General features: G+C 52.3%; 1 protein-coding gene across 13 annotated transcripts in view; it reads left to right on the forward strand.

Annotated features, from left to right (window-relative positions):
- PFKFB4 (6-phosphofructo-2-kinase/fructose-2,6-biphosphatase 4) overlaps nucleotides 1–14,810 on the forward strand; it is a 34,496-nt gene that overhangs the window by 2,385 nt on the left and 17,301 nt on the right. For 3 of the 13 annotated variants that reach the window (XM_053219423.1, XM_015077020.3, XM_053219428.1), the window contains exons 2-7: nucleotides 6,834–6,950; nucleotides 7,094–7,190; nucleotides 10,756–10,822; nucleotides 13,348–13,422; nucleotides 13,789–13,845; nucleotides 14,507–14,628. In XM_053219423.1, coding sequence (XP_053075398.1) covers nucleotides 6,834–6,950; nucleotides 7,094–7,190; nucleotides 10,756–10,822; nucleotides 13,348–13,422; nucleotides 13,789–13,845; nucleotides 14,507–14,628 — 535 coding nt within the window. Of the gene's footprint in view, nucleotides 1–1,259; nucleotides 1,448–4,382; nucleotides 4,620–6,833; nucleotides 6,951–7,093; nucleotides 7,191–10,755; nucleotides 10,823–13,347; nucleotides 13,423–13,788; nucleotides 13,846–14,506; nucleotides 14,629–14,810 lie in introns of those variants that run through there. The other 10 variants (XR_008297154.1, XM_053219421.1, XM_053219429.1 and 7 more) reach the window with 8 other exon arrangements.

The raw sequence follows: 14,810 nt of genomic DNA on the forward strand, positions 1-14,810 counted from the left end.
GGGTCCTTGCCAGGCTCTGAAGTGCTGGGTGGAGACAAGTGGGTGGCAGGGAGGTCAGAGGGAGGGGATGCTGCTCCCCTGATGCACCTGGCTCCTGGCTGGGCACACTTTGGGCAGAGAGAACCTGAGAGTGCCATGATCCTGTCTGGGGGTTTTGTGGAGGACATCGCTAGAGGGCAGTGTGACCCAGGTTTGAGCAGTGTCAGTGGGGGTCCCGGGACAGAAAGTGTACCAAACTTTGAGAAATTGGGCTGAAGAGACAAAGGAAAGTGACACAGGGTTCCTGAACTTCTGGATTTCTCCCTTGCCCCCTGCTTCCACTGCATTCTTAGAGACGGGAGGGAGATAAATAATATAAATGATATCACTGATGTGCTTTAAAATGGATTTCTCAGACACTGACACATTTAATAAATACCAGAATCTTGTAGGTTGATGATGCCCGCATTCTGTTTTCCTGATGGAGAGACAGAGATTCATTTAAAAAATATGTAGATTTACAATTTAAAATTTAATTGGTGGAGATGAAATCCTGGCAGGAGAAGTAAGATACTGCCAGGGAGCTTGGTTAAAAGGTCCTGCTCATGTGTTCCAGGTGGGCCAGAGTTTTAGCCTGAGCTTCCCACTAGCCAAGGTAAAAAGAGGAAACATAATCAATTTTGAGATTTGTCCCGTGCCCCTGTCCATGAGGTAAAGAAACTTTTCCAGCGCGGTTGAGTCTGTCGCTTCAGTGGGCGAGGTTAGAGTCCTGGGGCTTGAGAGAGGGTCGAGAGAGGACCGAACGCAGGGCTGGCGGGCGTGGCAGTTGACAACTGGGATTACGCAGGAGTCACCAGACAGGTCCCGAACAACTGAGACCTGAGGGTCAAGCAGGCCCTGCTCCCGGGCATGCAAATCCCTTCCTCCTAGGGAACCTGAGGTCAAGGGTAGCAGTGAGCAGAACCCGGGTGCTGGGGGGGGGGGGGGGGCAATCTATGCAGGCGAGGCCGTGGGTGAGACTAATACTAATGCGTATCTGAGTGTACGGTTGGGTGTGCCGGGCTAGAGCCTCTGCACATCCCGGGCTAGAAGCTGTGGGGAGCTGGGCATGCGCGTCCTCGATCCCGGCGTGACTGGCGAGCCTGCTGGGTCCAAAACCGGCTGGCAGTCGAGTTGGGCATGCGTGGTCGGAGGCCAGCCTTCTTCTGTTGGGGGTAGGGCCTATTTGTTCTGGGGAGGGGCCTGGAGGAGTTGGATTGGCGTCTGCACGGCTCGAGGAGGGGCGGGGCCGAGGGGTGGGGCCTCGAGTGGCCCGAGGTGGCCTGGCTGCTGGGTCGCGGTCCGCGCAGTCCGACTCATCCCATCCCGGGTATGGCGTCCCCACGGGAATTGACTCAGAACCCCTTGAAGAAGATCTGGATGCCCTACAGCAATGGGCGACCCGCTCTGCACGCCTGCCAGCGCGGTGGTGAGGCGGGGTCCTTGGGGAAGGGGAGGGCGGCGCATCGGGATGCGTGGATAGGGCGGCCTCGGCAGTGGTCTCCCATGGAGAGGGGGCCAAAGACAGGTGGGAAACCGGGGACAGATGGGGCTGCCGTGACTGGTGGTAGAGGAGCAGGAACAGGCCGGGAGCCGGGCACAGGTGTGGCAGAGCAGGGGGAAGAGACATGTATATGGCTGCGTCTACGCTCGCTAGGGGCTAGGTCTGGCCGCCATCACCTCTGGCAGGTACTCACTAGGTCAGGGCAGGGGAGGATTCGGAGCTTCGTCCTGCCCTCTCTGCAAGCCAGAGAGTGTAGACCGGTTCTGAGCTGTGTTGGCCTTATGGAAATCATTTGGCCTCTCTGAGCCCAGAAGTTTCAAACGCCCAAGGGTGGGCCATTCCTCCAGTGGGGGGAAGGGTGCCCCTTGGACTTAACTACCCACTTCTGGGCCTAAAACTGAGCTTTGAGAGGAATTTCAGGGAAGTGCAGTTGTGTTGAGAATGGAGAAGGTGAGAACACTGTCCCATATGGACCTATGGTGTCTTTGTGTTCATGGCTGTATATGCATCCAGATGGGGTTGTGGGCGAATGGTAAGGTTGGAAGAGAAAACATCCAGGAGACATGCTGAAATCTGTGGAATTGTTAATGAATTGTTACGGCGGGGCCTGCCTTTCCTGGAATCCCGGTGTTTAATCCACTTTACTTGACTTTCTATTTGTCCTTACATGAGTCTGCAACCGCTTATTGCCAAGAAAAACAAAGATTTTTTTTTTTTATAACCGAAACATTATAATGAATTTGCAAATTGGCAAGGACCTCAGAGAACATCTAGTCCAACTCGTGGTACAGATATAGAAATGGAGATCAGGAGATTGTGTGTTGTGCTAGGATCTCCTTGTACACCTTGATGTTTGCTTGGGCATAATAAGGGAGGGGAGAGTGCCCCGTGCTTGTTTTGCTTTGGGCCAGCCTGGGGGCTCTTTGACCAAGATGTGAGTCCTGTAGGTGGGCTGTGTGTATCTCTTACTGTACTGGGTCCTGGTAGGGGGTGGTCATGGTTTTGACCAGACATTCTGGTGGGTCATGGCTCTAATCATGATGTAGGTCCTGGTAGGAGGCTGAGGTGGTGGTCAGTCTCTTAGCCCGGGGGCCATGGCTTTCCAGTCAGTACTCAGTCTGACTGGCTATGGCTCAGTACTGAGTCTATGGCTACACCCTAGACATCCTTTCTTCCAGACTTTTCTGAAGGGACCGAGGCCAAGGCCTCTTGCTCTTGTGCTTCTAGCCAGTCTGCATTAGGCTGTCTTGTCCTAACAAGGGGGTGGCTGCTGTTACTACATAAAGGCGAAGGAGTCACAACCTGGGCTTTTGGAGGCAGGAACACTCCAGCCACATGGTAGCTCAGCTGTGTGACCTTGGGCACGAAGCTGACTCTCTTGGCCATGGGTTCCTCATCTGTGGGATGGAGGCAGCCATCTCCCTACTCCCAGAAGCTGCCAGGAGCCCCCTCAGGAGGAGGCGCTTGATAAGAGGCAGCAGGTGGCTCTGCCATTTCATCACCACTTTGCTTCTCTGTGTGTCAGAGTCAGGAATTGAAGCATCAGCCCTGAGCCAGCCCCCATTCCAGGTGGCAAAGATGCTGCGACCCGTTGGGGAGGGGTCTGTGTTTCTCCACGCTCCAAGAATGCGATGAAAATGTGGCTCTGGTCTGAGCAGAGGAACTTGTGCCATGGCACTGTCTCAGGGTGTTGCAGCGGGTGGGATTCTGGACTGTCCCAGAACAGGAGAGCTTCCTGGAGGAGGAGGCACCCAAGAAGCCAAAGATGAGACCTGCAGATTGTGTGGTGGTTTGGTCCCCAAGCAAGGGTCCCTGAGTTCACAGCAGGGAGTAAGCCAGGAGTGAACATGGAACCTGTCTCGGCAGCACCTCCAGTCCCTAGAGACTGTTCATGCGGCACTGTACCCTCTACATGGTGGACTTATAACTTGATGGAAGACCACAGGAGGCCCCCCTCTGAGGGAGGGGGATGGGTAGAAGTTGACTTGATCACAGGGCTTTGTGGAGAAGAGGATATAGGGCCTACGGCTGATCTGTGCTGTGTAGTGGGTTGGCTTTGGTGTATAGTCCCTGGCTCCTGAGGGCACCACAGGCTGGTTGGCTGTGCTTCCTCCACCCCCACTCCCCATTAGCAATTCTTCTTCCTTCGGAAAAATTCAGAGCTACACATGAAGGCCTGGAAGTTGTTACCTTCTTCATCATTGACCCCTCAGCTCAGACTTGGAGGAGTTCTGGGGGCAGGTGGGGCAGGGGATGAAGAAAGGAATCAAAACATGGCAGAAAGGACAGTACTTTTGATAGATTTTATTTTATTTTATTTTATTTTATTTTATTTTATTTTATTTTATTTTTTAAGAGAGAGCACGAGCGTGCACACATAAGTGGGGAAGGGGCAGAGAGGCGTGCCCAGCATGGAGCCTGATTGGGGGGAGGGGGGCTCAATCTCATGGACTGTGAGATCATGACCTGAGCTTAAATCAAGCGTTGGATGCTTAACTGACTGAGCTACCCAAGTGCCCCTCTGATAGCTTTTATTAACAAAAAGGTAACAAGACTTTTCTTTTTTTTTTTAACGTTTATTTATTTTTGAGAGAGAGAGAGAGACAGAACACGAGCGGGGGAGGGGCAGAGAGAGAAGGAGACACAGAATCCCAAGCAGGTTCCAGGGTCTGAGCTGTCAGCACAGAGCCAGACATGGGGCTCGAGCTCACAAACCATGAGATCATGACCTGAGTCTAAGTTGGACGCTGAACTGACTGAGCCACCCAGGTACCCCAGGTAGCAAGACTTCTGGGCTAAGGACACGATTGGTGCATGCACGGGACGATAGGAAAGATTACTTTCTGTCCCCTCTGAACAGGACAGTGATGCCAGGCTGCTTTATTTTAAAGAGTACTCCTTTCCCCAGCCTGCCTCAAGGAAGTAGGAGCACGTGCAGTTCAGGAATCAGTTCTGGAACCCACTCAGGACTTGTGGCTGCCCCTGAGGTGACACCGCCAGAAAGTCATCCCTGTGTTGCACTAGGCTTATGTCGGGCCTCTTGACTCCTGGGGCTCCTAAGGCCTTAAGCAAATTTATAGGAAAAGAAATCAGTGAGGTAAGTCGAATTGACATGTCTGCAGATTTCCTTCTGCACCCGCCTCGTGTTCTAAATGGTGCGTTCTGTTGTCTGGTTGCTCGGGACTGAGGTTCTTGAGGGCCCAGAGCTGCAGTTCCAGCTGTGCACCCAGCTCACCTGGCGCATATGCTCTCTGTTCAGGCGCGGTAGTGGGTTCCCTCTTGTGGGCCTCAGTTTGCAGATTCTCTACTGCTAGCACTTGCTTATGTTTTGCTGTTGTAAGCAGAGCTATTGTGAATACACTTGTACCTTGATCTTTCTTGGGGTCATTTCCTTGGGAGCTTATCTTGAGGAACAGAGATGGTAGGTAATTTATTGCTCTTATTCTGCACCCAGCCCTGGTTTACTGCCCTGCCTGCCCACCATGGCTGTGCATGGGGTCGGGGGATGCTGTTAACAAACACTGGGAGAGGAGGCCGGGAGTTTCTCTGGGATGGGAGATGTGAAGACGGATCCTGAGGTGGTGGGAGAGCCCTTCAGGGAGCAATGGGAAGGAGTGGAGCAGGCTGGCTGCAGGTTTTCCCCATAGTTAGTAGCTGATTCACTGCTCTTTGGTTGCTTGAGAGCCTGGCCAGCAATTGTGCAAACGGCACAGGCCATCGTGTCGCTGGGCCTCAGGATGCAGGGTCTTGCTTAACTTGCTTTTCTCTCTCCTTAGCCAATGCTGAGGTTTTTCTGCAAGCTCACTCTTGCTCACTGTCATCCTGTGTTCCATGGGATCCTCTCCTTCTCTCCCCTGAGGCTCACAGTTTGGGTCACATTTGCCCAACGGTCATGTGCAGCAGCGATGGAGCCCCGACTGACAAGCAAAGCCTTTACTTCTCTGCAGGGCCTGCCTGGAGACAGACAGGTGCTTCTGTGCCCTAAGTCTGAAGGGCAGTCTGTGCTAAGGTGCACTTGTGTCCTTAGCCAGGTGTGCTGCCAGGGCTGGGCAGAGGGCACAGGTTCCCAGACCTGCTCTGGCTTTCACATGGAATAGTGCTAGACCTCACTGAGGGATTGTCATCCCATTTTACAGGTGAGGACACCAAGCCTCAAAGTTGCCAGTAATTGTCAGAGTCAGTATAGGAACCCAGACCTGTCTGACTCCTGACCCCTATACAGGGCTGCCCCTAGGGCCTCTGCACTCCAGCTCCAGTGAGGGAGACAACTTGAGGGGTGGGGCCAGTGATCTGTCCAAGGACTACCAGGTGAAGGCACTTGCAGAGCATGGGGCAGTGACAGGTCCCCACACGGGCCCTCTGTCTGTCTGCTGTGGTTTCACATGGCCCAGGTGCTGAGGACAATGAAAGGAAAGCTTCCTCAGGTTTCTGAGGTGAGGCTACACTGAAAGCTGAGATGGGTCACGTGAGGCTGGTGGTTCTGCTGTCTTGGTGTCTGTCCTAGTGGACCAGGGTTTGGGGGTGCTGTGTCCAGACCTGTCCCCGCCTCCAGCCTTGGCAACTTCTCTGGCTGCCACACTGACCCGGTGACACGTGGGATGGTGGGGGGTGGGCTATCAGAGGGTCAGTCCTTGTGGACATTGATCTCAGCCCCTCATGGCTCTCACCCCAGGGGATTTCGAGAAGCCGCCCCACCCCCCAGCCTGCGCCCATAATTTTTGAGCATCAGTCTTGTGCCAGACCCCATGGTCCTGAATGGCTCAGATACTGCAAGGCTGCTCTTGTTTCAAGTGATCAAATGCAGGGGGCGGACTCGTGGGTGAGGTGACCAGGACTGAGGGAGAGAGAGGGTGCCAAGGCAGTGCAGAGGTGTCTTGGAGGAAGGGTTCACTGAAGAAGCAGCTTTTGAGCTGGGCTTTGTACGATGAGGCAGGCAGGAAGGGTAAGCAGTGGGAATGCGCTAGTGGGAACGCTGAGTGACTGCTAGGCTGGGGTGCGGATTCCTGGGTGACAGGTGGCGCGTTGAATACCCTCTGGGCTTTGGCTCTGTCCTGCATGTTCATCCAGGGGTGTGGCACATCCAGCTTTATATCCACAGTGCACATCTGGATAAGGAGCTGGTGAGATTCTGCTGTATCCGCTGGAGCCCAGACAGGCCTGGGCAGTGGGGCCATGCCAGTGGTGGCTCGAGACCAGGGTATGAGGCCAGAAGGCCTAGAGGGCACATCTGAAGTCCTGTGCCAGGAGCAGAGGGAGGGGCACACTGGGAGGGGTCCCAGCTCTTGTCTGACACCAGCTCCTTGCCTTTCAGTTTGCATGACCAACTGCCCAACGCTCATTGTCATGGTAGGCCTGCCCGCCAGGGGCAAGACCTACATCTCCAAGAAGCTGACTCGCTACCTGAACTGGATTGGCGTGCCAACACGCGGTGAGACTTGGCCTCGGCTTCCAAGGGGGCCTTGGGGCTTTGTGAGGGGGAGGGGAGAGGAGGAGAGAAGGCTGGTCTGGGATGTGTCAAGGGCAAGAGCTGGGGCTGCTGCTGTGTGAAAGATGAACCTTTCTTTCCCCCAGAATTCAACGTTGGCCAGTACCGCCGGGACATGGTCAAGACATACAAGTCTTTTGAGTTTTTCCTTCCAGACAACGAAGAGGGCCTGAAAATCAGGAAGTGAGTGTATGTATGTGTGTGTGATGTGTATGTGTGATTGTGTGTGTTTATGGAGAAGGCCCTGGAGCCCAGGTGCCGATCATGACTAAGCTGCTCCTGAGCCCTGGCCTTGCCCTGCCCCCACTGGGCTGTGATAGGGCTGGTCTCCTGACCATCTCAGGATGTGGTGGAGCTGAGGATGTGTTGGATTTGGGGACAGTGGGAGAGGGTGTGTGGCCTCTTGGTAGTTGGCCCTGCCCTGGGGTTCATGAACTCTTAGTAAGGACATCCTGTGGGAGGGAAGAGGGGGCTTCAGGGAGATGCAAGGGGCTTAGCCAGGGCCAGTCAAGGGCTGGCTGCATAGAAGCCTCTCAGCTTGCTTACCCCAGGCCTTCCATGGGGATGACCTCTAGTAGGGAGGGAGGCCCGAGTAGGTGCAGGGACACAGGCCTCAGGGATGGGGCAGAGTGGGAGTGGGACTACCTCCAGGCAGCTTCTCACAAAGCCAGAAGGATCAGCCCAGAACCGTGGCCTTCCTTCCCTTGCCCCAGAATAAACTGTATACTTGGAGGATGTTTGGCATGTGCTTGGCATGTTCTTGGCATGTGTAGGGTAGGCCGTGGCTTTGCTTTCATGTGGCTCAAACTTCACACTCTTGCTCTTATTCATGAGATGAGAATTTGCATGTGACACTCAGACTTGAACCGAGAACACCAGCTGGTGGTCTGAGGAGCTATGCTGCATTCTTTTCGGCAGATGTCAGCTGAGGGTTCAAGAAGCTTCCTTGCCCTTGCTCTGGACCCAGCCATTGTGGTAGGGCATTTAGCAGAGGTCTGCCCAGCTGTAGTGACCTCTCCAAATCAAGTACGGATCCAGGCCAGAAGCTACTGAGTTGTTGCCCAGGCCTGGATTCTAGGCTGCCTGCTCTGTCTCTGGCCACCAGGGGGCAAGAGCTCTTCGCTGTGGCGCTTGGCCCCTCCCCAGGGTTTGCTCTTGGGTCAGTAGGGCTGGGCCAGGCTGCTGCACCAAGAAGGTGGGGGAATCTGACATTTCAGGCCTGTGGCCGAATTGTGGGTCAAACATGAGACTGGACCCTTTGGTGACCCTGACAATAGGGAGGGGAGTGATATTTGAACTCCTGCTGTGTATTGGGTGCATGCTGCCCATTATCACCGCCCCTTCCCATTTTACAGATGAGGAAACTGAGGCTCAGGTGTCTCATATAAGATAACAAGTTACTTCAAAGAGCCCAGACTTGAATCTAAGCCCATATACCACTAAAAACTGTTGTGTCCATCTTCTAGTATTACCCAATTAGTAGGTCAGAGATCATATCAAATGCAGATTCTACAGCATCCTCAAGACGTGGGCACTGACTAGCTTGCCTGATCTTTCCTTCAGTGGGTGCTGGCACCTTACTCTCCCAGATGTGGAGACCAGGTCTGAAAGTGATGGTATTTTAGGATCACGCAGGGTTTGAATTTGAAGCCAGGCCTGTCTGAATCCAAAATATTTGCGGGAACAATAAGAGAGCTGGCACTCCTAGGGCTCACCGGTAATTCTGCTCAGGCTGCCAGTCGAAGGTAGGCGTATTGGGATTAACTGAGATGGGGAAACCCAGCCTCGGAGTGGTTGGGGAGCTAGTCCAGAGTCACCCAGCTGGAACAGAGGCCCCAGCGGTAGCAGCTGGGGGCAGGTTCACATGGGCCTCTCTGCAGGCACACCCTCTGCCTATTCCTAGAAACCCTCCCTTCTGGATCTAAAGCCTGGGTCTGTGCTACCAGACCATTTCCCAATAACCAGCCCCGCACGTCCCACAGCTAACTGGCAAAATAGAAGAATCAGACTTTTTAAAGTGGGAAGCCTGAGAAGAGAAGACTGTATTTCCCAGAGGCCTAGGTTCTTGTATATCGTCGAGGTCCCTGGAGTTCTACAGCATTGATGTCTGTCCCAAACACTGGGCACAGTGGTCTCCTACTACACAGGAGCCCATATGGCAGCCGTGGGCGCATGCACATTTGTCTGACAATTCAGTTCAGTTCTTTTTTTTTTTTTTAATTTTTTTAATGTTTTTATTTATTTTTGAGAGAGAGAGAGAGAGAGAGGGAGACACAGAATCCAAAGACAGGCACCAGGCTCCAAGCTGTCGGCACAGAGCCCAATGTGGGGTTCAAACTCAGGAACCATGAGATCATGACCTGAGCCAAAGTCAGACGCTCAACTGACTGAGCCCCCCAGGCACCCCAATTCAGTTCAGTTCTAACACTATCTATCTGGAGTTAGCATCAGTCTGCATAGGTTAAGGGCTCAGTCCCACAGACTGCCCCCACTTTACACTCACACCCCCATCCTCTCAGGCTCCCAGGCTGTTCCTCCCACATTTCCACTGGAGCCCTGAGATGTACGTGGTGCTGCCTTAGCCAGAGCAGCCCACAGATCTCAGCCCAGAGCATAGTGCTGAATGCAGGTGGCCAGAAATGGCTCCGGCAATGCCAACTTCCCAGACTCTCAGAATTCAGGTTTTTGGGCGTGCAAAAGCTTTTTGAAGTCTTAACTAAAAGACCCACTGGGGCACAGAAAGGTCACAAGGAGGCATAGGAACAGAGCTCCTCCCAGTGACCTGGACTCAGCTCTGCCACCAGTTTCCCCATGACCCCAGCAGGCTGCCTCCTGCTCCACTTGGCCCGTGCCTCCATGCACGGGCACAGTGGCCCGGCCCAGTGGAGGCCCTGACAGCACAGCCCTTTGATGCACTGGGGGTTTACGTGCAAAATCAGAAGATCAAACAAATGGAAGAAGATCTAATTTTATTCTTACGTCAGAAAAGATAAAAAGAAAGAAAGAAAAGGAAAAAGAAAGAAGGAAAGAAAGAAAAGAAAGAAAGAAAAAGATTAAAATGATTTATCTAGCTGCAGACCTTGTGGGAGAAACGGATAAAATTAGGAAGATCCTTATATATAGCAGTATGTTTAGCCACAGTAAACCAAGAGGCTGAGATGTTCTGAAGGCAGTATAACCAATGGTCAGTCATGGGGAAAGTTTCACCTTCCACAGGGCCAGTGGACATGGTGCAAGAGGCAGAGACACAGCGTCCTCCTCCAGGAAGGATAGTATCACGTGTTTTCTCTCCCAGGAAAGAAAATTGAATATTAAACGTAATGTTGCCCTGGGGACCAGCGATAGTGTCTTTTGTCTCCCCACTGCCAGCCCCCAACAGTCACATACGAGGAAATGTCTGGTTTTGAAAGTGCTTATTTTGATATCAGGGGAAATGCATGACACTTGGAAGTCATGCATATGGCAAAATGGCAGCCTGGATTTGCGCCCAATGAGATGAGAAGAGAAAGCACAGAAAAGTGGTATTTTAAAAACTATTCCCAGTGGCCAGGAACACGTAGCCTTTCACTTAAAGGAGCAGAGTTCACAAAAGCGCTGAAAATTACCCAAAGGAAAGAGAAACCTTGAGAAGAGAAGGGACCCCAGGGACTGTGCCCTCTCTGGTCTGGGGTAGAACATATCCCTGACCTGTTGCCCTCCTGCAGCCAGGGTCGGGTGCTGGGCTGACCCTGTGTTTTTTCTTCTGAAGGCAGTGTGCCCTGGCGGCCCTCCGTGATGTCCGGCGGTTCCTTAGTGAGGAGGGGGGACATGTGGCGGTGAGTGTAACACCCTGGTGACTTCTGGGAGTGACATGTGGGAGCCTATATACATCTAGCCCTTTGCTCATCAGGAATCCAGAAGGGAAGTCAGGGTGTGTGTGGCCCCAGCTGCCCCTGATCTCCAGCCCTTGGGCGGAAATCTACAGCCACCATGTAAGAGGAAGCTAGAGGCTGGATGTGTGCTGGGAATTTCCCTCTGGGCTTGTGGTTGCATTTGATCCTGTAGGACTTCCTTCTGAATACTCACATTATTGGCCACCGCATGTGGTAGATCATGTTACCAAGTCTTTAGCAAATGTGATTTCTCCTGGGGTGGGGAGAATCCTGGCCCGTATTTAGTGGCTGTTCTGGGAGCCAGCCAAATCCTGGGTAATGGAATTCCCCTGTGTGTTGGCCCCTCCTGTCAGGTGGATGGGTGGGACACAGTTGAGCAAGGGTGTCCGTTGGAAAGGGCCCTACCCTAACCCTATGCAGTCAAACACAGGGGCTGCTTTTTCCTTCCCTTTTCCTCTCGGAGACGTGCCTCCCACAGCTCTTCATCCTCCAGCTCCATCTGGATCAGTTGCCTTCTCAGTCTGTGGTAGCCTGGGAATTCCCTTCTTCTGACTCCCGAGTAGAATGCCCTGCTCTCGGACCCCGTGTCTTCTTTTTCCTTGTTTACTGACTTGTTTTGTTGGAGCACATCCTCCAGTAGCTTCCTGAGAAAGGTACTTAGAAGTACATCACGTGAGACCTTGCATGTCTGGTAATGTCTTGTTTTATCCTTATAGTTGATGGTTGGGTGTAGGTGGGAGGTATTTTTCCTTTAGAATTTCCACAACATTGCTCTGTTGTGTTATGGCTTCTAGAATGGCTGTGGAAAAGTCAGATGGCATTCTGATTTGTTGATCTTCCTAACAGTTTCATCTCTTGGAGGGAACTGGAGATGCTCATGGCCTTTTCTCTGGGGAGAACTTTAGGGCCTTGCCGTGGGTCCTCTCCTCCACGCTGGGTCCTGGGGTGACTTTTCCAATGGGAAACTCTTCTTTAACAGATCAGGAAATTGTTGTCTATTAATTACTTTGATAAACCACCCGACCACTTTCTGACAGTGATTTGCCATTCCACTCCCATTTCCTGAGGTGTTTTTTCTAGAACTCCTGGTGGCTTCATGCTAGGCTTGGGCCCTAATCTTATCTTTTTTCTCCTTATTTTCTATGTCTGTCATTTTTGTTCTATTTTCAGGGAGACTTTCTCAACAAGCACTTTATCTTATGAGCATTGGGTTGAACTTAAAAAAAGTCATATGATCATATTTTAATTTCTAAATTCTAAATTTCTTATTCTCCTAGTGTTCCAGTTTTTTATAACTCTGTCTTGTGGTTACTATAATATTTTGTATCTCTCTTTAAATAACAATTGTAAGTTTTCTTACATTCCTTTATATTCTATACCCCGTCTTCTTTTGCTGAAAGTTCTTTTTATTCTTTGTTTATCTAGTCTGTTTTTCATGTTAGAGGTTTTGCTGGAGCATCCAGTGAGCCCTGATTAAGTGCCCTTTTAAAAAAAGTCCTGCTCTAGGGCGCCTGGGTGGTTCAGTCAGTTAAGCATCCGACTTCGGCTCAGGTCCTGATCTCACAGTTCATGAGTTTGAGGCCCGCATCAGGTTCTGTGCTGACAGCTCAGAACCTGGAGCCTGCTTCAGATTCTGTGTCTCCCTCTCTCTCTGCCCCTCCCCTGCTCATGCTCTGTCTCTCTCTCTCAAAAATAAATAAGTATTAAAAAAATTTTTTTTTTAAGTCCTGTTCTAAAAGCTGCATTGGACATGCATATAAGTGGGTTACCCCTGAGGGTGTGTGGACAGGCCCCAGGCAGTTCATAAGGAGTTCCAGGCGGGTCAGCCTGGCTGGATGTGGTGGGGAGAAGGCCTAGGGTTCCACCTGGTCTTTGCTGCACCAGCAGGCAGTCCTCCCTCTTCCTCTGCACACATGTCTCTTTGCTCAGAGACACCTGTGTCCCGATTCCGACTATCCTGGTTCTGTACAAGTGGGTGTGCTCTGGTGGGTGAGGGCTTGTATTTGGTTTTCTCCATTTCTTGTGAGTCATTCACCCAAATTTTGTTAACATCTCCTCTCCTGTTCTCTTTACTCTTCTTTTCCCATTTTAGTAGAGTCTGAGGATGGCACGGAAATAAACAGGGGTTCTGCTCTCCATGTGTAACTGGTTTTACAGGAAGCATGAACTGAGTCAAGCGTAAACTGAGTGCCTGCTGCATGCAGGGCAGTGCTGAGTGTGTCCTTTGTGCCAAGGGTTTGCTGCCCTGCCAGGAGCAGAGCCACCCACTCCTTCCAGCTTCCTTGAGGTGTGTTCCTCAAGGAAGGGGAGTACCAACCCAGCCCTTGCAGGTCTAAAGAACACTGGCCAGGAGGGTGGCCTGGGCAACAGAAGGTCCCTGTGAGAAATCCGGTCCCCGTACTGCAGCTGTTGGCTGACTTCCCCTCTTCTCCAGGCCAGAGGCTGAGTTAACCCTAGTTTGGTCCTAGGTTTTTGATGCAACAAATACCACCCGAGAACGGAGAGCGACCATCTTTAATTTTGGGGAACAGAATGGCTACAAGGTGAGGCCTCTTTGGTTTACCTTCTTGGTTGGGCTGTGGCATAGTCGGACCCTCTGGAGCCCCTTTCATAGCCTGGTGACATGTGCTGGGCATCAGGCAGGTGGGTTCCAGAGTCGATTTGGGATAGAAGCGTTGCTATTTTCTCTCCACCTGGAATTTTCTGTTTGGGGAGGTGGGTGTCTTGATGGGAGAATCCTGGATAGGGTGGCATCTTCTTTGGTCTGGGGCTTCTTGACCCTTCCCTCAAATGCAGAAATCCCTTGGGTCAGCGTGCCCCTCAGTGGGGTAGGGGCTCCCTGGAGCCAGTCCCAGGGCCCTGAGAGTGTCTGGTTCCTTTTCTCCTGCCTGCCCTGGTCCTTGCTGCAGACCTTTTTTGTGGAGTCCATCTGTGTGGATCCTGAGGTCATAGCCGCTAACATCGTGGTGAGTGGTGTATCTGACCTTGTGGGGCAATAGTACAACTGAGGTAGCATGGGACAGTGAGGTCTTCTCCAGGTCTGGGCTGGTGCCTGGGCCAGCCTTAATTTGGTCTTCTTGAACACTGGGGGTGGGGTGATCATAGATGCCCAAGGGCCACTTGTGTGGAGGGCCATGTAGCTGGGGGCATTCATTCTTGCTCCCTCCTCTTCCCTTCCCTTCCCCTCCCTTTCCCCCTCATAATTCCCTGGACAGTGGGAGAGGAGCTTCAGCCTCTGGAGGTAGAGAGTGTGGTAGGAGGTGGTTATATTTGGAAAGAGAAAGAGATTTGATCTCTCTCCTACCCCCTGTTTTACAAGGAATGAATATCTGGGGTTGGGAGGATGGTTCAGATGGCCTCACCTCCCCCAGTGCCACAAAAGTGAGGGACTCTGATCTTAGGGTGCCCACTAATACTCTGTGGCACTGGTGTGGGAACTAAGACCAGGGAACTGTTGAGCTCTTCCTAACGGGACCCGTCTTCTGGGATTGGCCTCCAGCCTCATGCCCGAAGCCTTGGCCTTGGCCTCTGGCCCTTCCTCCCCCTTCCCCCTGCCCGGGATTCTCCTTGGTCTCTGGCCCTGCCTGGCCTCCAGCCCTGATGTGATGTCTGTGCTTGGTCCGGCAGCAAGTGAAACTCGGCAGCCCCGATTATGTGAACCATGATAGTGATAAGGCCACGGAGGATTTCATGAGGCGCATTGAATGCTATGAGAATTCATATGAGTCATTGGATGAGGACCTGGACAGGTGAGTGAGGAGAGCACTATGTCCTGCAGCTATGATGGGTGGGTGGTGGGGATCCCCCTGAGCTGCCTCCTTGTGACTCCCTGTGGTGGTGGCTGATGGGCCACTCCAACAGGCAGAGATGGTCTGGCCTTGTTTCTTTCCTTCAGGCAGAAATTGAGGACCAGAAATGACTTGCAGAACCC

The sequence above is a fragment of the Acinonyx jubatus genome, chromosome A2, assembly GCF_027475565.1.
Source record: "Acinonyx jubatus isolate Ajub_Pintada_27869175 chromosome A2, VMU_Ajub_asm_v1.0, whole genome shotgun sequence".
NCBI lineage: Eukaryota > Metazoa > Chordata > Mammalia > Carnivora > Felidae > Acinonyx > Acinonyx jubatus.